Here is a 24762-nt window from a genome sequence, read left to right as displayed (position 1 = left end):
AGATGTACAAATTTGCTTTTTTTTTTTTTGTCCCGTCTATTTCGGTGCTGTTCTAGTTAATTAACACAATCTCCAGATGGGCGACGGAGTGACTCACTGACTGCAGTGTTGACTTGACACACAGCATCCGACCGACACCGTTGCCTTCTAGAAATGGCGCTCGCGCACACAGACACACACGCAGACCTCGTTTTCCTTTCACGTAATATAAAATGAAAAATACCGTATGAATGCAAAAAGACAATTTTAGCCTCAAGGTCAACAGTGAGTCATTGTGCGTCCATGCGGCAGTGGCACAAAAGTCAAAGTGATTATTTGGTCAGTCAATCCATTATTTTTTTTGTATTATATTAAATATGTGTAATCACACAAACTAAAGACAATGGCAAAAATAATGCTCAGATTTTTTTGTTAGCATCCCAGACAAATCTGTTGTAGTACCGGGTCTGACCTATGAGGGGCAGCATGGTGCCACTGCATGGCATCCAAACTGACAGAAAACATAATAGAGTGTAGTTATAGAAGAAGAAATAGAAGCAGCTAGGCTAACTGTTTGCTTGTTTGGTAACTACACCATGGCTTTAAAAAGCTTCTCTTTGTACTGTGGCCAATCACCCAATAAAGCAGGACTCTGTGCTAATGTGCAAGCTAAGCTAGGCTAGGTTAGCCCTGCTAAAAGCTTCTGTTTCTTCATTCTACACCAGCAATGACTTTTTCCCGCATACAATCACGTCAAGACACCGTTTGTAGGAAGCAATGTACAAATAATGGCTACGTAGAACTTACCAGCCCAACAATGGAATCCGATTTTGGACTCTTTCAAACCAAAGCCATCTATTTTCTTGGTCCCCCTTGAGGGTCACGGGCCAAACCAAAGCCTTTTATAGAAAATATAACCTGGGTTGTACCATGTTTGAGCAAAGTGGAGGGATGATTTGCTCAGCTTTTCTTTAAAATGCTGGTTTATAGGCCACAATAGAATCAATTCTATTCAGGTTTTGATCAAGTCTGGCTTAATTATAGCCAAGCATGTTGCACAGATTTATTGTTTATTTTTTTTACCAATTTATAGGGCAACCTGACTTTGAACAAACCACATGAAGACAATTCTTTTTCAGACATTCATTGATCCAAATCACTAATTGCTCATGAGAAGAAAAAAAAACATGCAAAAATAACACAAAAAGTACAATTCATAACGTAATGATGATCTTGTCTCAATTGACAATGTTACATACGTCATGTGAAATAATAAATAATAATCGATTTTGATGGAACCGTTGTGCTTGTCACTAAACGTCGCTGGCATAGAACAATTGCGTTCTTATTAATGAGCATTTTAACATGGCTGAAAGGTGGGAAAAGCCCAAATTTACTCCAGCATTGTAGAGACTTTCTCCCATTCTCATTTTTTTTTTTTTTTTTTTTTCCGTCTTGGAAGCTGACAATGTTCTCCTTCCTGCACACCCACCAAGTGTTACGCAAGGGTGCTGATGAGCAGAGTTGCTTAGCAGCAACAGTTGAGGTGAGATTAGCGGCATGCGTGCAATAAGGATCACTTTGCTATTATTACCTCAAGATCAGGCAAGTCCTCCACCATGGACTTGGTCTCTTTGTTTGGCAGGACCAGGCAAAAGTTGGACATTTGAGACATTTCACATTGTTTGTGTGTGCGTTGGTTGAGTTGAGTGCAAGTGTCATTTGTGCGTGCACTGCGGGCATTTCGAGGTTAATCCGTCATTTGCAAATGCGTCGCTGCTCTATATCTGCTCTGTGGACACCTTGTTACGTAAAAGAACCTCCGGTGGTGAAGCGACAGCGCCACCACCTGGTTGCAGGGCGGTCATTGAAATTGCTACTCAAAGATGCTTTGCCAGTAGTTAAAAAAAAAGGATTAGGAAAAAGGAAAACTCAAAATAGACATTTGGATATGTCTTAAGTTTTTGGGAGAAAAAAATCTGGCGCAAAAGAAATGGTTTTGAAATGACAGAAATTGTATTAAAATAAGAAAACAAAGGAAAAATCAAAATACATTTTCACAAATAAGACACAAAATGCAATGAGGAATAAAAATGTAGCAATCACACTAAAGACACTAATAAAGACTTTTCTTTTTTTATATAAAGACACGACGATTTTCAAACCGCGGACCCCTGTAGGATCAAATAGGTAAGGCGTTTATTGTCAAGTATTTGCCGCAAGATGGCGCCAGTCGCCCGCTAATTCAGCACAGTCATTCGTTGACGTTTCATTGTCACTGAATCACATTCGGATACATCGTGTACGTACGTTCAAGTCATACAACAACAAAAATAACATTTTATCAAAGTATATTTGAAACAAACAATCTCCATTGGTGCTGTGCTCACTTCCAACATGAGTCCCTCATAAGTTATCTCCAACCCATTCACAGCTTCTTTTTTTTTTTTAAGTACTAAAAGGGCCTGATGTCAAGAGTGTACAGTGCTTAACAAAAAATGGATTGGAATTTTCAGCGCAACATGAAGTGCGTTCATGTAGACTTTCAAATTGAATTTTGGAACCACACCAAAATGAATCAAGCATATTCAAACAGGAAAGCCCCGTCAAAAAGTTTTTTTTTTTTTTTTTTTTTAGATTGTGCTTAAACACGGGTCCGCTGCACGGGTCACGTTTCCCCCCAGGAAGCCAGCCACTGCAAGGTGCGATCCTTTACCTGCGTGACGTCAGTTGTAATGGTTATTAATGTTGCTGAGCGTGTTGATGCCGTTGACGCAGCCGATGTGGCTCGGCGACACGGTGGCGAACGGCCCGGGGGGCTGCAGGTTGGTTCCGGGCGGGTGGTGGTGGTGATGATGGTGATGGTGGTAGAGGGCGGCCGACGGAGAGCCGGCCCAGTAGGAGAAGCCCGACGGGCCGACGGCGGGCGCCACGTGCAGGTTGAGTTTGGAGATGCCCGAGAAGGGGATGGGCGAGAAGTTGCCCTGGAACTTGTAGAGGGCCTGCTCGGTGGAGGTGGGCTGGCACACCTGAGCCAGGCCGTGGAAGTCGAACTTGTAGGCGTAGCGCTTGCCGTGCACTTTGGTCATGATGTTCTTGTCGTAGTAGTAGCGCAGGGCCCGGCTCAGCTTGTCGTAGTTCATGTTGGGCTTGCTCTTGCGCTCGCCCCAGCGGCGCGCCACTTCGTCCGGGTCGATCAGCTTGAACTCGCCGTTGGTGCCCTCCCACGCGATGCACGACACGTTGGTGCTATCCGACAGCAGCTCCAGCAGGAACTGCCACAGCTGGATCTGACCGCTGCCTGCCACGTCGGGAAGGGAAGGGAAAGAATAAAGCAACTCCGTTGTAATTCATGATGAATAGGAATTGTGACACATAGAAATAATGATGATGACTGGAAGTAATTAGCATGATAAAATAAGAAATATTTCTATTACTATTATAATGATGATGACGACAATAACAATTTGACTGTTGTTGGAAATAATGTTAAAGTTGAAGATGATAATGGTGGTGAGAATAATAATCCTATAAAACCCGTAAAATGTATGATACAATAATATGATGATGACGATGCATGATGACAAATAACATTGAAGATGAGGAGGAAATAAAAGTAGTAGTAATTGCATATTTTTTATGATTTTTTACCAATTCAAGAATGATGTGCCGAATTGTATTTTATCTGGAATGTCTCACTTTTTATTCTTTTCTTTTATCGTTTTCTGTTTTTGACCATAACAGTTTCAAATTATTTCACTGATCAAATTGATCTTTGTATTTGATTTGATTTTACGTTCAATGTATAAAATGACTTTCTATTCGCAGAATGCCATTTGGATAGTTTTTTGTTTTTATTTTATTTTCTTCCAAAGGGAAATATGATCCAAATGAAATAGCCAATCAATTATTTTCACTCATCTTAACATTTTGCACACATTGCACCGTATCTGTGAAACATTATTATTTTAAAAAATATACAATTGTTCGTATCGTATAGTTTTTTATGACTGCTTTTCCAAAAGCACGTTATTTTTCGCCGTCTTATAAAATGGCAAGAACCGTAACCTGAATTTAAACGCGTCAATTCTTGCCTCCCTTCTGCGTGATCTTTGATCATTATTTTCTGAGACATTTTCTTAAAATCTGGAGGAAATTAAATATGTTTTTTCTTTAGCCGTAAATATAAAGAAATTGTAGCCAAAACGAAATATAAGACAAACACAGAAATCCACAACATGGAAAAATAGACGAAAACAAACGTTAGATTCCTAAATATATTTTAAGTATTTCTACCTCACCTTTTTGTGCTCCAGTATTGATCGGACCCCACGATGCTCCTTTGTTGTCTTTCAACAGATTTTCTGTCGGATCTGAAATTAGAAACGGGGAGAAAATTAAATCACTTCGAATAATCAACAGATTTTCCCTTTTACGCGCGCGACAATCAAATCTTCAAAAAGCTCCGAAATGTCAAGGAAAAGCCCAAAGTGGCTACTGAAGGCCTGCGAAATGCGAAAAGAGTGAGCGCTTCGTCAAATGCTGCTGCAGCAGCAACTGCTGACTGAGGTCTCGCATTGCAGGTCCGGGCGGGTTCGGCTCGCTCGTAGGAGCCAGGAAACGCGTCCAGGAAGACGGATTTCCGATTTCCGACAAAGCTCGCAGATTGAAAAAAAGGAGGCGAGCGACGCTTTCTGGAAGCGCAACGCCGCACAATGGATGGGAAAAAAAAAAAAAACGTCGTCGCACACGAACGCTTTTGTAGTTGGGCAAGAAAAAAAAAAGAAAATTCATTTGGGTGTCCAAAACGACGCACCTGAGAGATACATGTTGAACATGAGCTTTCCTCCGCACTCTCTTCTCATTGTGCTCACTTGGGCACAAAAAGCCTTGGCTTTCATTTGCTTGCTGCAGGCGGAGGGAAAACGGGGGATTTTTATTAATCTTTATCTCATAACTGTGATCTGGAATAAACCCGAGTGGACAGATTGAAGTTTCCAGGCAACTGTCAGCGGTCCCCCCCATCTCGGAGACAATATTCAGACAGCAATTTCCTCTGCTGCATTGCTTTAATTAAAAGAGCAATTTACCTCTGTCAGCCCGCCTTGGTGCACACAATAAAAAAGAAAAAAAGAAAAAAGGCACAGCAGCCGATAGAAATTGGGCCCTTATCAATTCGCCATCGCAGTTTAATAAAGTCGCCGCGTTAAGATCTGAGTTTCTATGGTGAATTGAAGTGTTTGACATGGAAACCAGTTCACGTCTTGCTTGATTTTCCGCCTATTTTGCTGTGTGCAAACACACGAGGTTGCACTTTGGACAGGATTTACCTTCCAAAACACGCTCGGATGGATGGATGGATGGACGTCAGACAACAAAGATGCTGAGTGGAAAAAGGGCAAAGACTGAAAAGGGAGGGGCATTTCACATCATTTGCTTTATTGGATGGCTTAAAGAAAATTCCGATTTTCCTGAAATACTGATGAGCATCATACAGTCTTAGTGTTCAATGACAAGTCCATAAAAACATTCAATTACAAATATTGACAAATATTTGATTCCCAAAAACCACAAGTCTGGTTCTAAAATGTACCTGTATAATTTAGAAACAATTATAAAACGTATTGCAACCAGTAAAATACAACTTAAATATCATTCGACATGTATGAGTGATTCTTTTGTCTGTCGCTAGAGGGAGCCCATACATCACTAGTGGTTCAGTTCAGTTGTATTTACCTTTTATACATTTTAAGAACAGTTTACTAAAATGTCACTGTATTACATGTAGTAGCGTTCAAAACACAAAATGAGACTTCCTTTTCCAAAAATACAAATGCAACTTATCCGCCACAAAACTCGTACACTCAAGTAATTGCTTTTTGAAAGTTCACGAAATTAACTGTTCACGTGATCACGATTTTTAGCCGGAATTATATCACGGATTAAATTAAAAAATGATAACGTTTTGATTCAATAATTTACCACGAACTGGAGTCAAAACGTTTGAGAATCATTTTCAAAAATCGCAAAACTTTAGGGGCTTTAACTCGACCTGAAACTAAAATCGTTATGAGATGACATCACATTAAAATTGAAAACAACCTGATATTTCAATTGGGCTTTTTTTTTCCTACTGTGGAAGCAAAACACGCACATAAGCAAAAGTCTCATCGTCCATTTCTCCGTAATCAATCGGTGTGTTCTGCAAATCATTCATCCAGTAATAAATAGTGAGCAAACACATTTATTCTACATCAACATCGTCCAAACATCTCTTATGTATTATTTTTTTCCTTCTTCTTCAAACCCGCTCACACATGCGCTGAAGGCCCCTCACGAGTGGGGGCGGGGGGGTGGGGGTGAGTCGCCCTCCTCCCCCAGTTCGGACCTTCTCTCTCTTGGGCTGACGGGTGTCTCGCGCATCCCAGACTTGCTTTAGCTGCCTGCGCCCAAATACACGTCGCAGGCAACTTAAAACAAGCCTCGAAGGCTGGACCATTGTGCTCCACTGCAGAGAAGCAACTGTTGAGCATGAGAGCGCCTTGTCCCGTCCCTCGGCCTTAAGGCTGCAGTTCCTTCCGTTGACTTTTGGAAGCGAGCCTTCCTGCCGAACTTACCTTTGCGGTACCACCGCGCGCACCTGCAAGCAGCGTCAATCCTCGTCGAGTGACAGCACAGCGGCTTTAATCCCATTGCATGCGGAGGAATGCCTATTTGACAAAGGTGTGCGCTATGCACACAGTTACACGTTTATTCAAATATCCTGGTGTTTTTTTTTGTGGGTTTTTTTGGGTGTGGGGCTGGGAGTTGATGCAGGCTTGTGGGTGTGGAACGCGGACGCGCACGTCCTGGACCGGTGCGTGCGCGTGCGCGTGGAGGCAAACACACTCCAGGATCCAAGTGTGTGACTGTAAAATAAATATATTCTGTCACATTAGAATAGACAAACAAAGGTTAATCATTCCAGTTCGGTTTTAAACTTGAAGAATTAAAACCATAAGTCGATGTCATGAAAAATGAAACCGGATAGCCAAAACTCATATAGCTGTGGCATTAGCATGTCAATTAAAAGAGTTGGAACACAAACCAAAAAAATAGAATTCATTCGTGAAATATAATTTCCTTTGGAGTTCACAGTAAGTCGAAATGTTGCCATAGCGCCACTAAACTATGCTAGCGAGTTAAATACAAATCGTGAACACACACTGCATTGACGCAAAGTGACTCAAGAAGTCAAAAAACTTCAATTTCCCTTATTGGTACGTGAGCTCCCCCTAGTGGCACATGAAAGAATCACCACTTGAGCACAGTTTAGTTGTATTTAGCTTTTTGGTCATCAGTAAGAATCACATCTAAGGTGTTTTTGATTGAATGTGTTTATTCATTTTTCAACTGTATGAAGAGTCTACAAATTGATCAAATGTTTTTCAAAGCAAAAGAAAACATGCAGCCCCATTTTAAAGAAAAGTCTTTATTTCCTTTATTTTCCATTTCCATAAACACGCTCGAGCACGGTGAACGCTCCGATTCCCGCACGCGGGAAGCCACGCTGAGACACAAAGACCGAGTCCATCGACCGTTGCGCTCGGTCCGGGTCGCGGGCGGGCGAGGAGATCAATCAGTTTTTGGGCATTAGGTGGAGCCTAGTGCTGGATCCTGCGGATGGACTGCACCTGGTTGGTGTGAGCCTGGGTGCTGTACTCGTTGTAGTTTCTGTACTCGCCTTGGTGTCTGTCTCTCTCCAGGATGTACTGGTAACCGCGGTAACCGGGGAACTGGTAGGCCACCCAGCTGTCACAGCCGACACAAGCGTTGGGTAAGTACGACAGAGACGTCTCGTCGGGATGGCTGCTCGACAACTTACGCTCCGGAGTTGACTTTGAGAGAAGGCACCTCTTTGGTGCACCAGCCCATGGCCTGAAGGGAGGGGTAGTCGTCGCACATCTCAAACTTGCGGCCTTGGAAGTCCTCGCACTCGTACAGCGTCACCTTGCTGTCGCTGTGGTTCTGCGGGAGAACTCACAGTAAGACACCGCGGCGCCTGTTTGAAAAGTCCAACGTGGAAAAAAAAAAAAAAAAACACCAGCACTCACGGCACACTTGATGGGCCTGAAGGAAAGGATGTGCTCGGTCCTGTAGCCGCTGTTTCCGCTCCAGGCCTCGTAGCGGGGGTAGTCGCCCTTCTCCAGGATGAACTGCTGCCCCTGGAACTCGGGGTACTCGAAGCCCACCCAGCTACGAGAGATGAGGGACGAGGCGGGGCGTTAGGCTCGGACAACGGCGCTAATGAACGCGGCACGCAGCTGCTTTTCTTTTTTTTTTTTTTTTTTTGCTGAAAGGCGTCGCAAAGCAAACATTTCATTCTGCTGCAGCTGAAGGCGCTCTTCTTATCTGATGGGCAAGTCAGTCAGCTATTGCCGGCCGGCCAGATCGCACTAGATGCATGCTAAGCAGAAATGCAATAACGGCATCCAGCCTTAATCATGCAAATGATATTTTTAGGCTATTTTGGAGTTTCCCCTTTTGAATTGGACATTAGTCACAGTGGATCAAAAGTCTACACACCCCTGTTGAAATGGTCAAATGATTTTCTCCAACCAATGTTATTTTTTTTAGGCTTTTTACTTTGTCCTTTTGCTTTCTAGGACAATCCTGAATATTTCCGCTAAAAAAACGAAAGTAATGTTGAACTCCAGGGGTGTGTAGACTTTTGTATCGCAAGTATGGCAGCCTCGGAAGGCGGCGTTGTACTTACGGTCCGTTCTCGACCTTGATGGAGCGAATCTTATTGAAGCCTCGCTCCATGATGTTCTGGCACTCCAGCATGAACTCGCAGCGCTTGCCCTGGAAGTTCTCCTCCTCCCAGACGGTGATCTTGAACTGACCCATCTGCTCCAACTGCTGAGTATTCATGGCGGCTCCTGTTGCTGCTGCTTTACTCTCTGAACCAAGAATTCAATGATTAACAATTGGATGCATTCCAAATGGATATGACCAACTGTAGGTTTAATTATTAAAACATTTTTAAAAAATCTAACAAATCCAACCCAAATTTTTGTCACAGATAATTGTAGCGCCTGCTCTATGATATGCAAATACTAAAGTGAACAAGTCATAGAAAATTCCAGTGCATCATATAGCACACGAATGCACCCACTTTTATTTTGGAATGATCAGAAAGCTTATTTTTCTTGCCATTGGCTAAACACACGATTAGCATTTTGGCCTGGATTGTTAGTCGAATATACTGACATACTTACAGACGGTAATGAAGTGGGGCAGATCCTGCAAAATCAATGACGGGGTAGAGACCCTCGCTTGCGCTTTTATAGAGCCGGGCCCCCCTGGCCCGCCGACCCGGCGGCCTTGCACACTCAGCAGCCCGGCCGGCCTGGCTGAAAGGGCGGCATTAGCCGCCTGCTTTGTGGAGGCTTCGCGGCGCCATTGTCCTCAGAGCCCACCAGCCACTTAGTCATCACTATGCCAAAGGGATAATAGACGCATTCTGGGAGCTGATCCATTCTGGGGTTTTCGCTCTCTCGCTCACACACACACACACACAAAGAGAGGCGGGATGCCGGAGATAGATGAGAAGAGGAGCTTTTTTGAGGGGGGAATTGAAGGGTGCGTCACCAAGTCACAAACAGAGGATGCACAAGTTGATTCTGCACCTTCTGCCATCTAGTGGAAGAGTATTTCATTGTTCTGGCATGCAGAGTTGAACCAAAATTTTCAAGCAATGCTTCTTGGACTTTTTAAGTACCACCTAAAAATGACACTGCTCTTGATATTGGGGAATTTAAGTGATGAATCAACTAAAATTGCACAGTAGTGCACAAATGGGGGGGGCGTGGCCTCTGGGAACACACACACACACACACAGTCGAGGGGAAAAATTCAGCAATTGTTCTTCGTCACATTTTTCGTCGCTGGCATAGGTAAATAAACAAAGATAATGTAACGTTGTCCGTGATGCCGTAAGAAAACATATTTTGTGACATTAGAACCAGACAGGGTCAATCAGGTCAGCATTATTTTCTTTTTCAAGGCAAACTATTCAACACAAATCACCAAAAGTTTTTTTTTTTGACCGTTGGAGACCACTACAAAGAAAAAACTGACGTTGTTCAGATTATAGGTATTGAAAAAAAAAAAAAGTTCATCAGAGACTTCCCACAAAATAACGGAGATCGCATCATTAAAAACTCCAAAGAGAAAGAAATGCAACTAGCCTAGGCTGAGCGTGACATCTAGTGGTCAGCTGTATATTGCAGTCATGGTCGACACAAGGCCTTGCAAGGCAAAGTGTGTTCACGATTGAGCGGAGCAGCTTTGTAAGCCGTCCATTGTTGTCGGACGTGTTTGTGCGTGTGGAGCAGGTGAAGGTGAGGCAGGTGAAGCTTACGTGGACGCAGATGTCACACCAATAAAGCTGGGAAAGCCTTTGTGCTCGCTCGCTCGCCTCTCCGTAGATTACAAACACAACGTGCACACAATGGCTACCGATTTGCGCCGCTAATCCATCATCATTGAAAAATAGTCAACATTTTCACAATTTTAGCCTGGACCACAAATGAAGACTTTTGCAATATTGCTCTTCTATCTTGACATGGAAAAAAAAATTCCTCTCACATCGAATGTTATGATTCCAAAATGTTTGTGTGTTCACTCAGCGAGCGAGCTCTTGTTTCCCCAATCACTATGAACGCAACTATTTGAATAGTCAGTGAATGCACCTGCACACACACACACACACACACACTCCGGTAGTGTTTGCATACACACGTGACATTGTGTCGCCGCACCGAATGCCCTTCTTCAGGTGGGGAAGGTTACCACGGCAACTAATCCAGGTCAAGATGATGCAAGAAGGACATCTGCCCCTATGACATCCGAGCGTGGACGTCCCTGCAAAACGGCCGGAGGACAATTTGTCACCTTTTCTGTGCCTCCATTATTCCCGAGTTGACGTCCAACGCGATATGGATTATTATGGGATGCGTATTATTGAATTGCGTTGACAGGCACATACAGTACACACACAAGATGTAAATGTCAGGGCAGTGTGCAAACCCAGACATACTCAATGAGCCACCCGGTGGCGTTATTCATCGTCTCTTTGCCGCTGGAACAAACAATCTTTTGGAAGGTTATCAAGTTAGGAATTGATCATTTAAGTCACATGGATGAGTAGAAATGGGTGATTTTCATAGGCAATGACAGAAAGATACAAAAACCTCATAGGTTGAAATTTAGCAGCTGCTGCCGACAACAAGAAAAAAAACTACTAGTTGGCCACATCAGAGAGGGAACAAGCCTGGGGCATTTGCATGACTCTTGATTATCAGTAACTGTCAGAGGAAACAACAAGCACGCACGCACACATAGCCTCTGGGAGCGACTCAAACCAACCATTTGGAGATAGTGGAGCGCAGCGGCGGCAGTTAGGCAGGCTCCGCAAATGTAATCATGTCGACGGTGTCCAGAAACAGACAGTGGAGTCTTAATGGCGCTGAGACAAAAGGCCCACTCAATGTGGAGCAGAGTTCACGAGGTGACTTGTCCATCCACGAGACATGTGTTTCTTAATTCACTCTCTTTATGATGTGAATGATTGAACTGCGTGAATGTCCCGAAAATGAAGGGAGAAGGTTCGGGAAAATAAGCCTCTCAAAACACACGATGACAACAAAGAAGAACTTTAACAGGTGGACTGGACGAAGGAACAGGAACTAAATACGAGCGCACCGACGAGACGAATGAGACTCACCCGGACAGGACGCCGAGCAGGTACGACCTGATTGGTCGACGCGGGCGACATGGCTGACGAGCAAAACGAGACGTGAACACGGAACACAAGAACACGTGAAACCAAACCAAATGGAAACTAAACAACAAAAACAAAGATCAGCAAAATGGCCTTGTTAAAAAAAAAAAGGCCTACTATAAAAAATACACAAAAATAAATAAAAATATCAAAATAATATGCACTTTTAAAACGTTTAATATATACTTTGAAATAACATTTTTTTTATAAAAAATAAAAACAAATAAAAACATCTAAATAATGTGACATTTTAAAATGTTTAACATATACTTTTAAATAATATCTTTTTTTAATTAAAAAAAAAACATATACTTTTAAATAATATATTTTTTAATAAAAAAAAAAAAAAAAGAATTTCTTCATTCAACAGTTAATAAAAGTGTCAAGTGGGTGATGGGAAGCTAGTATAGTGGCGCTAAAAGTCTACACACCCCTCCCTGTACAAATGGCAGGTTGAAAAATGGACACTTGTGCGCACGTGCCGACATGGAAGGTGATGCGCTCTTATCATAAGGCCGCGCTCTTGTCCAATATGACCATTCTTTTGACTTTGCTGCTGGGAGTGGCCAGACATGGACATGGAGACAAAATTGCTGCAAGCTACTCTGGCTGTTGGGAGAGATGCACCAGTACCAGCACCAGCACCAGCACCAGACCAGTTAGGACTGTGGGTTGCGAGTCGGCAAGGTAACCAACCGCGCCACGTAACCAGGACGCTGATGAGTGTCACTCTCTGTTTAAACAAATATTGACTTGCAGAGGCAAATAAGCTCTCAGGCAAAGAACCGAGACGGGCTTCCTGATGACAAGCCAGTTAGAAATGATCTTTCGGGAGGGAGTTGGAGGTCCAAGGAAAGGCTCCCTCCGTCGTCGCTGCTGCTGTTTGTAATTTACTGAACTGTGGATGAGATTCAGACAGTAAATGTTGAAAAAGCTGCCACTTGGTTCTTCTTCTTCTCTGGCCTCCTTCCATTTTGAGAGCAATGGCTCCATTCTGCATCGGTCCAAATGACAGATGGCCTAGGCAGGTGTGTGTGTGTGTGTGTGTGTGTGTGTGTGTGTATGTGTGCGTGTGCATAATGTTTAGTTAACCATTGACATAAGCATTAAGTCCATCTCCCGAGTTGTAGCCTCGGGTGATGACGTACCAAGTGGACGACGATGGAAAAAACAGCCACCCTGAACGCACCACCTGGAAAATGATTATCCAAAAGGCATAAAGAGTGGATGAGATTATACAGATTAGCATCCATGCTTTTGGAAATGTCAACTTTTTCAGATTGGGTTTCCACATACAAGATTGTTTTCTATTCATGTCATGTTCACTTAGCATCAATTAGATTTTTCATGTTTTAACATTTTCTAGATTGGGGCGGGGGGGGGCTTTTTAGTGATACTGTCACAACAAGAATCTAAATTGTGGTGCAATATTTTTATTTTTTATTTTTTTTATCTTTATCCTCATGAGGGTCTCAGGTGTGCTACCGTTTTTTGCGAGTGGCGGTGTGCACCCTACCCTGGACTGCTTGCAAAATCATCATGGAGAACATCCAAATGAGATTCAAACTTAACAACCCGCCAGTGAGGCAGACGTGCCAACCACTAGGGTCACCAACGTGCTGCTTTTATGAGCGTCACCCCTACAAAAATAAAGAACCAGACACCTTTGGTCAAATCAATCATATTTCTAGTTTATTTCAAAGTATACACTGGGTTGTGTACAAATTGGGTGGCATGAACACTCAAGAAAACAGCTTTCATTCAAAATTACCATCAACTTGTCCCCGAGGTTACAGTAGCAACTTGTTGGGCAGCTTGTGGATTCAAAGTGTTTATTCTAATGGAGGGGAGGGGGGGGCTAAGCAACCGTCAAGCAAACTTTGCGTCTCTCTCCAGAAGCCGACCCGTACCTGCGTAACGCGAGCCGAACGAACAAAACGTCACCTTCAGGTATTGTACGTGGGGCTCAACGTGAAGCAAATACGGACGCGCGTGGAAAAGTCCCGAGTGGGACTGCAGATGTGCTTGGCCTCCAAATTGCGCATTCATTGCGCACGGTGTTTCCTAACAGCTGGTGACTCTTTTGCGCCACGTCGGACCTTTTGGAGGACACGTTGAGTCAAGTTAGAACCAGAAGAAACAAAAGTCAGGAATTGGGCGTCACGAGTTGAACTTACCTTGAAAAAAGCAGAAGCGGAAGAAGAACGGGATGGAGCGCCCAACGTTTGGCTTCATTCACCTTTTGTGCGCACTGAACTCGAATCAGGATCAGGTATGAGCTTTTATACTTCTACTCTCTCTCTCTCTCTCTCTCTCTCTCTCTCTCTCTCTCTCTCTCTCTCTCTCTCTCTCTCTCTCCTCCCCTCACGATGGATGGATGGATGAAAAGCAGAGAAGCTCCTCGGGGCGCGCAGACACCTGTCGCACGGTGCGTTGCTCTGATCCAATATTGACACAAAGGGAGGGGGAGGGGTGGAGTGAACACACACACACACACACACACACACACACACACACACACACACACTCGCACACTAATAGAGTCATCCCTCTCTTCTGTGCCAGGCAACGTGTGTGACCTTTGAGCCGACCCGAGCATCGAAACAAAACGGTCAACCAGCACTAATGGAGAAATGTATTTCCATTGATATTTGGTTTTCTGCGTAACGACGTGAAACTTTTGCACTCTTTGTTTGGGTTTCGATTCATCATTGGGTCATTTTCAACGGACTCGCTTTTTGATCTGGCAAATAAGATTCATTCAGAAGGTCAACTTTTCATTGAGGTACATTCCAATCAACTTTGTTTTTATTCATGGTTGTGAAAGACAAACGAGACACAAACAACATTCACGTTTATATGAGTTGAATTTATATTTGGACTGGTCAATGAATGTAGCTGGTATAAAAAAAAAAAAAAAACACAACTCACATGAGTTATGATTAAAAAAAAAAAAAAAGACATTATTCGTGCAGATGGATAGTGTTTGTTCTGAAGACTGTAAACTAGTCCAGACGTCTTAGTAAGCAAGACCAGCAGAATGGATGAAACTACTGATAAAGCAAAGGAATAAAAAAAAAAAAAAAGAAAAAAAGTGCAGCATGGTCCCAAAAAGTTCCCGCAGTGTCAGAGCACGCAAAACAAAGAGATCATGTGACATGTAAGGAACGGGTGTCTCTATTTTAAGCTTTGGCTTGATCTGCAAAAAAAAAAATATCTTCTTTGCGTTTTTGCTCCTATTGGTGAGCGGTCCCCATCCTGCGCGTGTACGCCTCCCAGCCCGACTTCCTGTAAGCCTCGGCGGCGTGCAGCCTATCGGGGGCCTCCAGGATTCCGCGTCCAACGATGATGACATCAGAGCTCTTGTTGTATATCACCTCCTCTGGCGTGGTGTACTCTTGGCCCAAGACATCTCCTGTGTGCAGCAAGAAGAAGAAAGATAAGTCAGCTGGCAACCGGATGTCAAATGGAAACATTTTAGAACCACAGCGCCACCTTCTGTTGACGTGTAATTACTACATGGGCTCCAGTGAAGCATACATGGAATTACACACCTCCAGCCTGCATCCGCACGCCAGGGCTCATGTGGATGAACTCGGGCCGCTTTGTGAGCTTGGAAGTGCAGATGAAGCCTATGACAAAGTCGGAATGCTCCTCGGCCATTTTCACCTATCAAGACGCACATCGGAGTGATACTCGCACAATCGTGTGTGCCACTCCAAAACGAGACAACAAGTTTCAAGTGTTGTCGACATTTTTTTTGGGGCATTTACCGCGGCTTCGGTGTAGTCGCCAGTGGCCAGCGAACCCCGCGAGCTCATCTGCGCGATGAGAAGACATCCTCGGCCCAGAGGCCGTCCCACAGAGGCCAGGCCGCTCACCACGCCCGATCCGGGCACCGCGTGAGCGTTCACCATGTGGGACCACGACGAGATCCGATACAAGCCACCTGACAAATCCAGAATGATTATAAAGAGGATTTCTTGTTCGGGATTTGAAAAATAAATCTCAGCAGCTTTGCCCCTTCTCACCTTCATATTGATGCTTGACCGTATTCCCGATATCGGCGAATTTGCGATCTTCGAAGATGAAGAAGTTGTGCTTGTCGGCGACGGCCTGGAGCTTCTGGGTGAAAGTCTCGGTGTAGTCCTGTTCCAAAACACCACAAATGTCTCGTTAGCTACCTCTGTACAAATTCTTCTTGGAAGTTTTGATGACCACCTTCAAGATATCCACGTGGGTCTTCAGTAAGCAGATCTTGGGACCCAGAGTTTCCGCAATCTGGAGCAGCTCCTCACCGTTGGTGACATCCGCAGACACGCAAAGGTTGGATCGCTTCTCCGCCATGATGGTCAGAAGCTTTGACGCCAGAGGGTGAACGTCTGCGGCCGGCACAAAAACAATGTTTTGAATGCTCGTGCCGGATCTGGGCAGGATGCGCTGCCCCCGGTGGCCTACTTTGAAGTTTGGCTCTGGCTTCATAGCTCAGCTCCAAGTTGTGCTCCACACGCTGCTTTTTTTCGGCCGGGTCATCGTTTCCATTCTCCTCCTTGCGTCTGACAAACATAGTAAAATGAGATGGATTGGGAGAAATTTCCAGATGGACGGACATTTTGATTTGGTCGTACTTGAAGGTGTTATTGTCCAAGATGAACTTGCGTACGCTCTGGGCCGTGCGCGCGTCGATGCGTTCGGCGGCTTTGAGCACGTCCAGCAGCTTGAACATGGAGATGATGGGGTGGAGCCGGATGCCCTTGGACGCTAGCGTGTCCACCGCGCCTTGTTCGCGGTCCATCAGCACGATGGCATCTGTCACCTGTAGCATGGTTCGGCTTGCGGTTTTTTTTTTCCCTACCGCACCTTCAGTTTTTGTCCTACCGCACCTTCAGCCCTTCTTTGTGCAGCACTTCAGCCGTTTCCAAGATGCTACTGCCACTGGTCACCGTGTCTTCAATGATGAGGCACGTATCTCCCTCTTTAAACGAGCCCTCCACCATACGCTTGGTTCCTAACGGGGACGAAACATTTGGATTTGATTTTCGTCCGCGAGTATGAACATCGGGCCGCCCTACCATAGTCCTTGGCCTCCTTGCGCCTGATGAGCATGGGTAGCTCATGCGTGGAGCAGATAATGGTCGCCATTGGCAAGGCCGTGTAGGGAACCCCGCATATCGAATCGAACTGGAGTTTCTCATCTTGAGCTCTTTGGTACATGACCTTTGACACCTGCAAATGCAAACAGGAGATCTTCTTTTTTTTTTGTATTAAAGCTAGTTGGAACAAGTTGGAAGTGAGCAAAACTGCATAGGATCTTGTCTAAAATGTTTTACTTTGAAAGTGATCGATTTTCCGCCCGATTTTGAATAGCACATGCCAAAAGTAAACAAGGACATGGTGACTAAAGTGAGAGAGGGGGAAAAAAACGACAACGTGGACAAAATAACTGGAAAGCTGTTATTATGATCATCTGAATAATCCGAGATATGATCAAGAAACGAGCATTGAGAGGAGTAGCACACGTGTTTACCTGGTTTAAGAGAGCCGGGTGGGATACCAACACCCTCAGATCGATGTAGATAGGCGTCATCAAGCCACTCTTGAGTTTATACTCGCCAAATTTGACCGCGTTCACATCTTGCAGCTTCAGGATAAACGCGTCCATGCAAGTATCGGCCATGTGTGCGTGCTTGAGAAGTTGAGACGCTCCAGCTAACTCCAGACAACAATACAACTTCCGCAAAGTTAGTGCTGGGAAGCCAACTACTTCCGATTTCGCCCTTTCAACGTAAGAGTAGTAAGCGCGGGTAAACGTAACTTATTTTTAAAAGTTTGTGCTGTATTAGTCAATTATAGTCAACTATTTAGTCGTGATACCAAGACTGACCAGTGAGAGGCAGCCTGGTCGCACTGAACTCTATTTGTCTCCCATAAGACAAGAAAAAACAACAGAAATTGTATTTGTCAGTTTATTAAAAAGGTCCACAGTAGTTCAGTTCGGCACCAACCATTTTTAAAAAAAAGTGTACAACCCTGAAATAGCATTGAACAAAATGCCTGAATAAAAAAGGGATAAATAAAAGAAACAAAATAGACAAGAAAAGCAAACCATTCCGAAAAATAAAATCCACCTCACCTCCAAATAAGCGTGACATTTTCCAAGGAACGGTTAAACATTTACCAACTTTGGCTTTTTTTTACGGGAAATGAAGTGTGCTGCATTTAATAGCATCTCACAAGTAGCGGTGCTCATCTTTTGCTTTTATATTTATCACAGTTAAGATAGCCTCATTGCAAAATTAACGTTTTGCAATACACTCAGAGTCAAGTGAACATAATGATATTGTGACATTTTGGAACATTATTGTGACATTAACACATGAACGCAAATATAGGAGAAAAAGACCTGGTGCCACAGTACTGTGTGGTGTGTGTGTGTGTGTGTGTGTTTGTGTGTCTATGTACAGCATGTTTGAATGCATTTCAACTTTGTCTGTGTGTTGACAGGATTCCAATACAAAAATGTCTGCTTGGACGGAAGAACCAGCAGCAAAATGTTGTCTGGAAGGCACAGATGCAGTTTACTGGGAAGTCATCTTAAGGCACTAATGTGGTGAAGGCACACGTGTGGTAGAAAGGTCTTGCTTTCGTGACAAGAGGAGATGTCCTCACATTTTCTGATTCTCTACTTTGAGGGGCTTTGGGCATCAGCAAGCAGTTCGGGACTCAAACATTCAATTGGACAATGGATGTTCTGGAACGAGAGAAAAAAAAAAAACGGGTTGGCTTTTCGACATTAGCTAGCGGGAGCCTGTTTTGTTGAAATACGAACCAGTTTGCGTTGAGCATTTTCTCTGTAGCGGTCAAAGACATCGGGATGGACGGGCTGGAACAAGTCAGCCTCCACGTGGGTTTGCCCGCCTGGCCTTCGGCAGTTTTCGCAACGCCAGCCCTGAAATTGTGAACACGAAACAAGATGGAGCTTCAGTTTCCACACGGAGACAAGACTACGCTTTACATTGAACGTACCTGTTGTCCGCCGTAGCAGGTGCAGGTGCAAATGGCTCCCAGGTATTCTTTCTGCCACTGGTTTCCAACATGGTACATTTTGCCGTCATCGTAACACGTGGAGTCGTCTGGTGGGGAAAGTACAGATTGTAAATTGTTTGAGCTAATCTTCCAACTTGAGGTCTGTCTGCGTGTGACCATACTTACGCGGTTCACATTTGAATTCTCCTTTGCCGTTGCCCAGGCAGGTGCAGCTCATCATGTGACCGTTGTCGGCGTGGCGATCCCACTTCTCGCCGATGCGGTAGTTGTTGCCGCCGTCGTGGCACCACTCTGAAGGAGAGCGAGGTTACGGGGAAAGATGGAGCGAGAGGGTTTCGAGTTTAAGGGGTGTGTTAAAAAATTGGGGGTATGAATTTTCCCCGTGACACGTTTCCCTGGTTTACAGCTCGTGATGAGGAGCTCAAGTTTTGTGATATTGTTATGCGAGCTGTTTGTAGCTGGATTAGCCTAGCTTCTCTTTCTGCGCTGTTTCATAAAAATAATTATTTTTACACGCAGAGCAGACACATCAACATGGGCAGACAAACAGAAGTGTGCAAAAGGACCTTTTTCAGAATTCACCACTGCTTGAATTATCTATCGTAATGCTCATCACGGTATCTGATCTATGAATTATTTTGTCCATACTGCCCATGCTGAGAGCTCATAGAATTGTACAATTTTATGGCTTCATTTAAACATAGCTTTTCAGGAATTTATGTTGGAGGAACAATTTGTGACGTTGCTTCCGTAAGAAAAAAGATTCTGTATCATATTTTCAATGAGCTCCATCATTTTCATAAATTCCTCATCAGTTAAATCACATAGAATGTTTTGGGGGTTTTTTTTTCATTCCATGGAGTGCTGCCTGTTAGCAAAGCACGCTAGGATGTTGGTTAATAAGCCACTCACTGGATGAATCACACCTAAAATGGCCGCTGCCCAGACCCAAACAGCGGCACCACAGCTTGAAGCCCGTCTCGGACATGCGCTCCCATTCTGAGCCCACCTCGTGGTACGTGTGCGTGAACGTGTCATAGCACACGTCGCGGTTGGTGGAAATGGGGACGTCTCCTGGAACTAAGAGGAAGAACACAAGATGTGATATTCCTACACTGATAGCATCATGATCTTCTGCGCAATCGCAACATATTTCGGGACATACCCGCATTGCCAACGGTTACAACTTCCTCCAGAACTTTTTCCTTAGCCCCGCCCCTCATGGCTTCCACAACCACATTGTAAGAGGCTCCGGATGTGAGTCCAATCAGAGTGGCGCTGTTAGAAGTGCCGGGAAGACGCATCTGAAGGGGGGAAAAAAAAAAAATGCAATCGGTCACCATTGACATCTCCGCTTTCATCCAAAATGTTGCCTTCCGGAAGTATTGTTACCTGAAAACCTCTTTCCTCCATGTGCGTGATGGGGTTACATGACACCTCGTACTCGGAGGTGTGCGGGATGGGCTGCCAAGAGATGGTCGTGATGGTCTGCGCTTCTTGGGGCAACTCCGTCTCGTTGTCGGGGAAACCGAAGGCGAGGCCCGGCAGAGGCGTTTCGCTCACCTGCCCCCCACGCATCCGACACACCGAATGAGTTCGCAGGTCGCGGATGGAAGCGTTGAAAGTAACACACCTTAACCAGGGGCACTCTGTTCCCGTCGGGGCCCGCCACGGGAATGTAGACGAGAGGTTCCCGGAGAATGGGTCTCTGGCCTTCTTTGGGTCCACCGTGGGGGACGTGAAGTCCGTTGTTAGGACCGAGGCTCTGATATTCGGTGTAGATGTGCTGGCCCTGCTGACCCGGTCGGCTCTGGCCGCTCGTACCGGCCAAGTGGACATGGTTGGAGTTAAAGCTAAGCGCGTTAAAAAAAAAAAAATATCGGTTTGAGAAAGTTAATCAACAATACTTCATTTCTTTTTGTCATCATGTTCTTATGTGCTTCTACACAAGCTCACATTTTGTCATTGAAGGACTCCGGAACGTCCAAGATGTCAGTGGTGGGTCGGTGAGAAACAGGAAGTTGAGGCAGCTCGGGGACCAGTAAAGAATGACTTGGAGCCGGCTCTGCTTGAGCACAATAAAATGTCCGGTCAAAAATGTGCAGTATGTTGCATCCAACTTCGTTTTATGGCAGGCGAGGCAAACGACGGGAAATCCAACACTTCCTAGTTGTGTGAACTCCAGTGAGCAGCAACGTGTTTTGTCGTCGTACAAGCAGTTAACCATCATATAGTTTTAATATGGATATAAAAAGCAACAAAGTGATTTGGAACCGGGGCTTCAGCCGTTCGACTGAATTATTTGTGTAAGCGGAGTGTACTTACGGGTTCTGGCTTTGCCCATGAGCGGTTTGCTTCTCAAAGTATTTTGCAGGGCGACAATCTTAATGACATATTCTGTTCCTGGTTTCAGACCTGTGAGCAGATATTTCACATAAAATGTCTCTTCCATTTTCTGATCTTTCCATTTGTTTGTGGGTGTGGATTGAAATGGAGTGGCTCACCGGTGATAATGGCGTAGTTCTGGCCGGAGTGGGGTCTGGGAATGACTTCTTGAGGCACAGCCCCGGGCTGCTCGTAGGTTACGTAATAGCCGGTCACGCCCGGGCTGCGAGAACGCTCCCATGAGAAGGAAATGCTGCTGGGGGTCAGCGAAGTAAACTGGATATTGGTGGGAGGGCTGACCACCGGATTGGCTGAAGACGAGAGAAAGAGTTTTCAACTTGCTCCGATCTTATTTTGGTTGGTGTTGAACGCTACTACTTGACTGAAGCTTACTTGTGGAGGCAGTGAGGGTAAAAGGTACGCTGCGGCCGTTTCCTTTCAGTGTATAGATGTTGATCTTATACGTGGTACCGGGTTCCAGTCCTGTCGTGAATTGAAAGGCAAAGTCACGTTAATTTGTCAAAACAAATCATAGATGAAGATTGGTGTACAAATCTAGCGCGTAACAACGGCCGTACCCGTGATGGTATACGAGCGCGAGTCACCGCCGATGGTTCTCTGAATGGGAACGAAGCTCGTAGAGGAAGTGGGCGTGGCCTCCACCAGGAAGCCCGAGATTACATCCGTCTTGGAGCGCCAAGTCAGCGTAATGGAGGAGTCGTTGACGTCAGTGAGGCGCACGCGACGAGGGGGACTGATATCTTGGAAAAATAAGGTGGGAGAAACACAGAGAGCTTTGGATAAACACGAGAATGCTTTGATTTGACATAACAATTGGAAAAAAAGCCTTGATTTGTATTTGTAGTTGAAATAATGTTTGAAGAAAACTCACTCTCCAGTGTGATAACCTCTCCTTGGACCGGTCGACTGGTCAAGGAGTTTTTCAAAGCGTACACGTGAACATCATAAGTAGTTGCAACCTAGAAGAAAAAAGAAAAGTAGTCATTTACAGCGAGGTCAAATGAACTCACATCTATCAACAGAATGATGAATATTGGAGACATTCACCATGAGTCCGGTGACGTGGGCCGTTGTCGTGTCCGGGGCCAGATTCATCTCCTTGGTGGGTCCGCTCTTGTTTTTAGGGTTCACAACGACACGATAGCCCGTGAGGCCAGTTTGGCCAGTTATTCTGTTTTCTTGACCCGGCACGGCCCAGTGCATGGTGAAGGACGTGGGGCCGACTTGCGAGAACTGGAGGTTGGTGGGGGGGGAGATCCCTGTGAGGAAAACAGTGTCAGGGAGAGCCATCAAAGGCATTTTCAATTTCATTCGAATGTGGCTCGACAAGAAACAGCAGATTAATCATCCAAAACGAGGGCAAATAATGAAAATTGTCCCACCTGTAGCTTGAGTTCCAACCAGTGCTGTGCTGGCCGTGTCGTCGTGCAGGGCGATGACCTTCACCGTGTACTCGGTGCCCGGCTGCAGGCCGTAGATAACGGCCGACTCGGCGTCTTCTCTCGGAGAAGGCCGCAGCTCTCGTTCGCCCTCCTCAGAGCTAGAGTACAAGACCCGGTAAGCCGTAACGATTCCGTCGGGACTGTCCCAGCTGATCCGCAAAGAAGTGGAGTCGATGTCCGAGAAGGCCAGGTCCTTGGGACGATCTACATCTAAAAACGAGGGAAAGTGTTCAAATTGAGTGGCAAATTACTGGGAAAATGGTGCGACAAACAGAAGACTCACTTGTTAGCGCGTTCACCACCAGTGGAGAACTCTCGCCATCTTGTCCCAGAGCATAAACGCTAAAAGTGTACTCCGCCGTTGGCATCAGGCCGGAGAAAGTCATCTCTGTCTGGTCTGGAAGAGCAAAGAAAAGACTTTAGAGTGAGGCCAAGTTCGCCCAAAAAGAAAAAATGTGACATTACCTGGTGCCACCACTTCAGTGAAAGACGAGCCCTGTCCATTTCTGGGGACCCCGGTCACCCGGTACCCCTTGATTGGACCTTGAGCGGGGCTCCACCTCACCGTGACGCTGTTGTCGTTGACGTCCATCACCTCCATGTCAGAAGGAGAGTCCACCCCTGAAATGACAGATGAGGAACGTTAGAAGTGTGCGTTTTCGATGGTGTTTGCGTGCTGGCGTACCGGTTCTGTGCGTGACGTAGATGGGAGTGCTGGATGCCGGGCTGTCTCCTCTGCCGGTTACGGCGTAGACGGTGATGGTGTAGTCGGTACCGGGCTGCAGGTTGGAGATTGTGGTGGTGGACTGAGAGCCAGGCACGGTGAACTCCTTGGGATTGCTGTGGCCTCCTGAATAAAAGAGCCGCAAAAACGCTGAGGAGAAGAACTAAATGTGTCGCCAAGATCATCTTTAGGAGGACATTGCTCCACCTGACTCGCCATGCGTGATCCTGTAGTAGCGCACGGTGACGGGAGGCGAATCCCATCGGATGGTGATGCTGGTGGGGGTGGAGTCGAGAACTTCCAGGTCTGTAGGAGCGTCAGATACTGGAGGCAAAGCATAAAAAAGCGCACGCTGAGAAGGACGAGATTCCAAGATGATGACGAGAAGGACGTGATTGCTTACTCGTCTTCTGATTGCCACTCAGCGGCAGGCTCTCCTGTGTCCCGCTAACCGCGTAGACGTTCACCAGGTAATCGGTATCCGGGGCCAATCCTGTCAGGGTAAAGTGGTTTCTGGAAGGTGGGAGTCTCTCGTCTTTGGTTCTTCCTCCGCTGCTCATCTGGTAACGAATGCGGTAGCCTGTGATTTTACTCTGGGGAGCTAGCCAGTGAATGGTGAAGGAGGTGGTGAAGATCTCGGAGAAACGGAGAGCGACCGGTGAATCCAGAGCTGAGGAAGGTTGGGAGAGACGCGCTACAGTCAAATTCAAATTCAATCGAGACTTTGACGACAAGAAAATGCGCGTCGCATCAACTCACTCGTTTTATGTGTGCCGACAAGGGGCGAGCTCTCTCTCTGCTCATAAACGCACACCACGCTCACCAGATACTCTGTGTTTGGCAGCAAATCTGTTCACGGGGGGAAAACAATGTTGGAAAATAAAAAACCTTTCCAACATGTTGTATAATTCTTGCTTTTGTTCCAACTCACTTTTCAACACAACACTGTTCATGGTGCCATCGACACTGGTTTCCGTGAGGTCGTCGTCGTTGTCGATGGGATGGTACCTGGAGACAAAACATAATTTGCAGTTCGGCCTAAACTGTGAAAGATAAGCCATGTTTTGATTCGTGCAATCTCCGAATTAACTTTTTAGTCTTTCCAAAAAACTCTCAATGCATTACAAGCATTTAATGTTCCAACCTAATGAGGAAGTTGTTGATGTCAGCCCTGTTGGGGACACGTGGCGCGACCCATGTGACCTCCAGAAGGTCTGGGCCAACCTGGCCGAAGCCCAGATCAGTAGGAGCCGGCACAGCTATAAAAAAAACAGAGCAAACGCAGATCCTCAATTGACATCACGTTCAAGCCATCAAAAGTATTGTGAATGCTTTTG

General features: G+C 45.4%; 4 protein-coding genes and 1 long non-coding RNA gene across 6 annotated transcripts in view; all 5 read right to left on the bottom strand.

Annotated features, from left to right (window-relative positions):
- LOC147051333 (uncharacterized) overlaps positions 1 to 845 on the bottom strand; it is a 33284-nt gene extending 32439 nt beyond the window's left edge. The window contains exon 1 of the long non-coding RNA XR_015067261.1: positions 787 to 845. This is a non-coding gene — a long non-coding RNA (uncharacterized LOC147051333). The remainder of the gene's footprint in view (positions 1 to 786) is intronic.
- A 1256-nt stretch (positions 846 to 2101) lies between these two features.
- Positions 2102 to 4974, bottom strand: fev (FEV transcription factor, ETS family member). The gene is made up of 3 exons (XM_085920717.1): positions 4796 to 4974; positions 4281 to 4352; positions 2102 to 3280 (listed from the first exon to the last, which is right to left on the bottom strand). The coding sequence occupies exons 1-3, from the start codon at positions 4878 to 4880 to the stop codon at positions 2706 to 2708; spliced, it is 732 nt and encodes a 243-aa protein (XP_085776843.1). The 5' UTR covers positions 4881 to 4974; the 3' UTR covers positions 2102 to 2705.
- Positions 4975 to 7463: 2489 nt separating this feature from the next.
- cryba2b (crystallin, beta A2b) lies at positions 7464 to 8892 on the bottom strand. Its single transcript, XM_085920277.1, has 4 exons — positions 8735 to 8892; positions 8073 to 8214; positions 7844 to 7986; positions 7464 to 7770 (listed from the first exon to the last, which is right to left on the bottom strand). Exons 1-4 carry the CDS (start codon positions 8890 to 8892, stop codon positions 7623 to 7625), a joined length of 591 nt encoding a protein of 196 aa, XP_085776403.1. The 3' UTR covers positions 7464 to 7622.
- A 5860-nt stretch (positions 8893 to 14752) lies between these two features.
- umps (uridine monophosphate synthetase) lies at positions 14753 to 17550 on the bottom strand. Its single transcript, XM_085920558.1, has 10 exons — positions 17334 to 17550; positions 16879 to 17032; positions 16690 to 16814; positions 16435 to 16622; positions 16265 to 16362; positions 16028 to 16188; positions 15838 to 15955; positions 15580 to 15755; positions 15361 to 15475; positions 14753 to 15221 (listed from the first exon to the last, which is right to left on the bottom strand). Exons 1-10 carry the CDS (start codon positions 17481 to 17483, stop codon positions 15043 to 15045), a joined length of 1464 nt encoding a protein of 487 aa, XP_085776684.1. The 5' UTR covers positions 17484 to 17550; the 3' UTR covers positions 14753 to 15042.
- Positions 17551 to 17758: 208 nt separating this feature from the next.
- Positions 17759 to 24762, bottom strand: part of fn1a (fibronectin 1a) — a 20115-nt gene continuing 13111 nt past the window's right edge. For both annotated transcript variants that reach the window (XM_085921167.1, XM_085921168.1), the window contains 24 exons: positions 24570 to 24684; positions 24357 to 24433; positions 24185 to 24274; positions 23829 to 24095; positions 23633 to 23749; positions 23387 to 23551; positions 23167 to 23322; positions 22985 to 23098; positions 22642 to 22911; positions 22307 to 22518; positions 22131 to 22218; positions 21817 to 21999; positions 21632 to 21721; positions 21358 to 21549; positions 21179 to 21268; positions 20810 to 20918; positions 20487 to 20706; positions 20246 to 20416; positions 20019 to 20157; positions 19766 to 19933; positions 19019 to 19144; positions 18833 to 18939; positions 18636 to 18755; positions 17759 to 18557 (listed from right to left, as the gene is read on the bottom strand). In XM_085921167.1, the coding sequence (XP_085777293.1) occupies positions 18489 to 18557; positions 18636 to 18755; positions 18833 to 18939; positions 19019 to 19144; positions 19766 to 19933; positions 20019 to 20157; positions 20246 to 20416; positions 20487 to 20706; positions 20810 to 20918; positions 21179 to 21268; positions 21358 to 21549; positions 21632 to 21721; positions 21817 to 21999; positions 22131 to 22218; positions 22307 to 22518; positions 22642 to 22911; positions 22985 to 23098; positions 23167 to 23322; positions 23387 to 23551; positions 23633 to 23749; positions 23829 to 24095; positions 24185 to 24274; positions 24357 to 24433; positions 24570 to 24684 (3455 nt within the window). In that variant the 3' untranslated portion in view covers positions 17759 to 18488. The remainder of the gene's footprint in view (positions 18558 to 18635; positions 18756 to 18832; positions 18940 to 19018; positions 19145 to 19765; positions 19934 to 20018; positions 20158 to 20245; positions 20417 to 20486; positions 20707 to 20809; positions 20919 to 21178; positions 21269 to 21357; positions 21550 to 21631; positions 21722 to 21816; positions 22000 to 22130; positions 22219 to 22306; positions 22519 to 22641; positions 22912 to 22984; positions 23099 to 23166; positions 23323 to 23386; positions 23552 to 23632; positions 23750 to 23828; positions 24096 to 24184; positions 24275 to 24356; positions 24434 to 24569; positions 24685 to 24762) is intronic.

Source organism: Syngnathus leptorhynchus, chromosome 9 (genome assembly GCF_054491065.1).
Source record: "Syngnathus leptorhynchus isolate UIUO chromosome 9, UIUO_Slep, whole genome shotgun sequence".
NCBI classification, from domain to species: domain Eukaryota; kingdom Metazoa; phylum Chordata; class Actinopteri; order Syngnathiformes; family Syngnathidae; genus Syngnathus; species Syngnathus leptorhynchus.
The sequence above is the reverse complement of the archived record's forward strand: the minus strand, read 5'-3'. Positions and strand labels throughout refer to the sequence as shown.

Bases quoted from the DNA above. Each gene is read 5' to 3' on its own strand.
- cryba2b (XM_085920277.1), bottom strand. From the start codon at position 8,892: ATGAATACTCAGCAGTTGGAGCAGATGGGTCAGTTCAAGATCACCGTC. The intron at 8,215-8,734 runs GTAAGTACAACG...CATCTCTCGTAG, and splicing joins ATCAAGGTCGAGAACGGACC to CTGGGTGGGCTTCGAGTACC. The intron at 7,771-7,843 runs GTAAGTTGTCGA...CGGCTGTGACAG, and splicing joins CTCAAAGTCAACTCCGGAGC to CTGGGTGGCCTACCAGTTCC.
- umps (XM_085920558.1), bottom strand. From the start codon at position 17,483: ATGGCCGATACTTGCATGGACGCGTTTATCCTGAAGCTGCAAGATGTG. The intron at 16,363-16,434 runs GTACGACCAAAT...TATGTTTGTCAG, and splicing joins TTGGACAATAACACCTTCAA to ACGCAAGGAGGAGAATGGAA. The intron at 15,956-16,027 runs GTGGTCATCAAA...GTTTTGGAACAG, and splicing joins CCCACGTGGATATCTTGAAG to GACTACACCGAGACTTTCAC.
- fev (XM_085920717.1), bottom strand. From the start codon at position 4,880: ATGAAAGCCAAGGCTTTTTGTGCCCAAGTGAGCACAATGAGAAGAGAG. The intron at 4,353-4,795 runs GTGCGTCGTTTT...TTCTAATTTCAG, and splicing joins GTTCAACATGTATCTCTCAG to ATCCGACAGAAAATCTGTTG. The intron at 3,281-4,280 runs GTGAGGTAGAAA...CCGACGTGGCAG, and splicing joins CAATACTGGAGCACAAAAAG to GCAGCGGTCAGATCCAGCTG.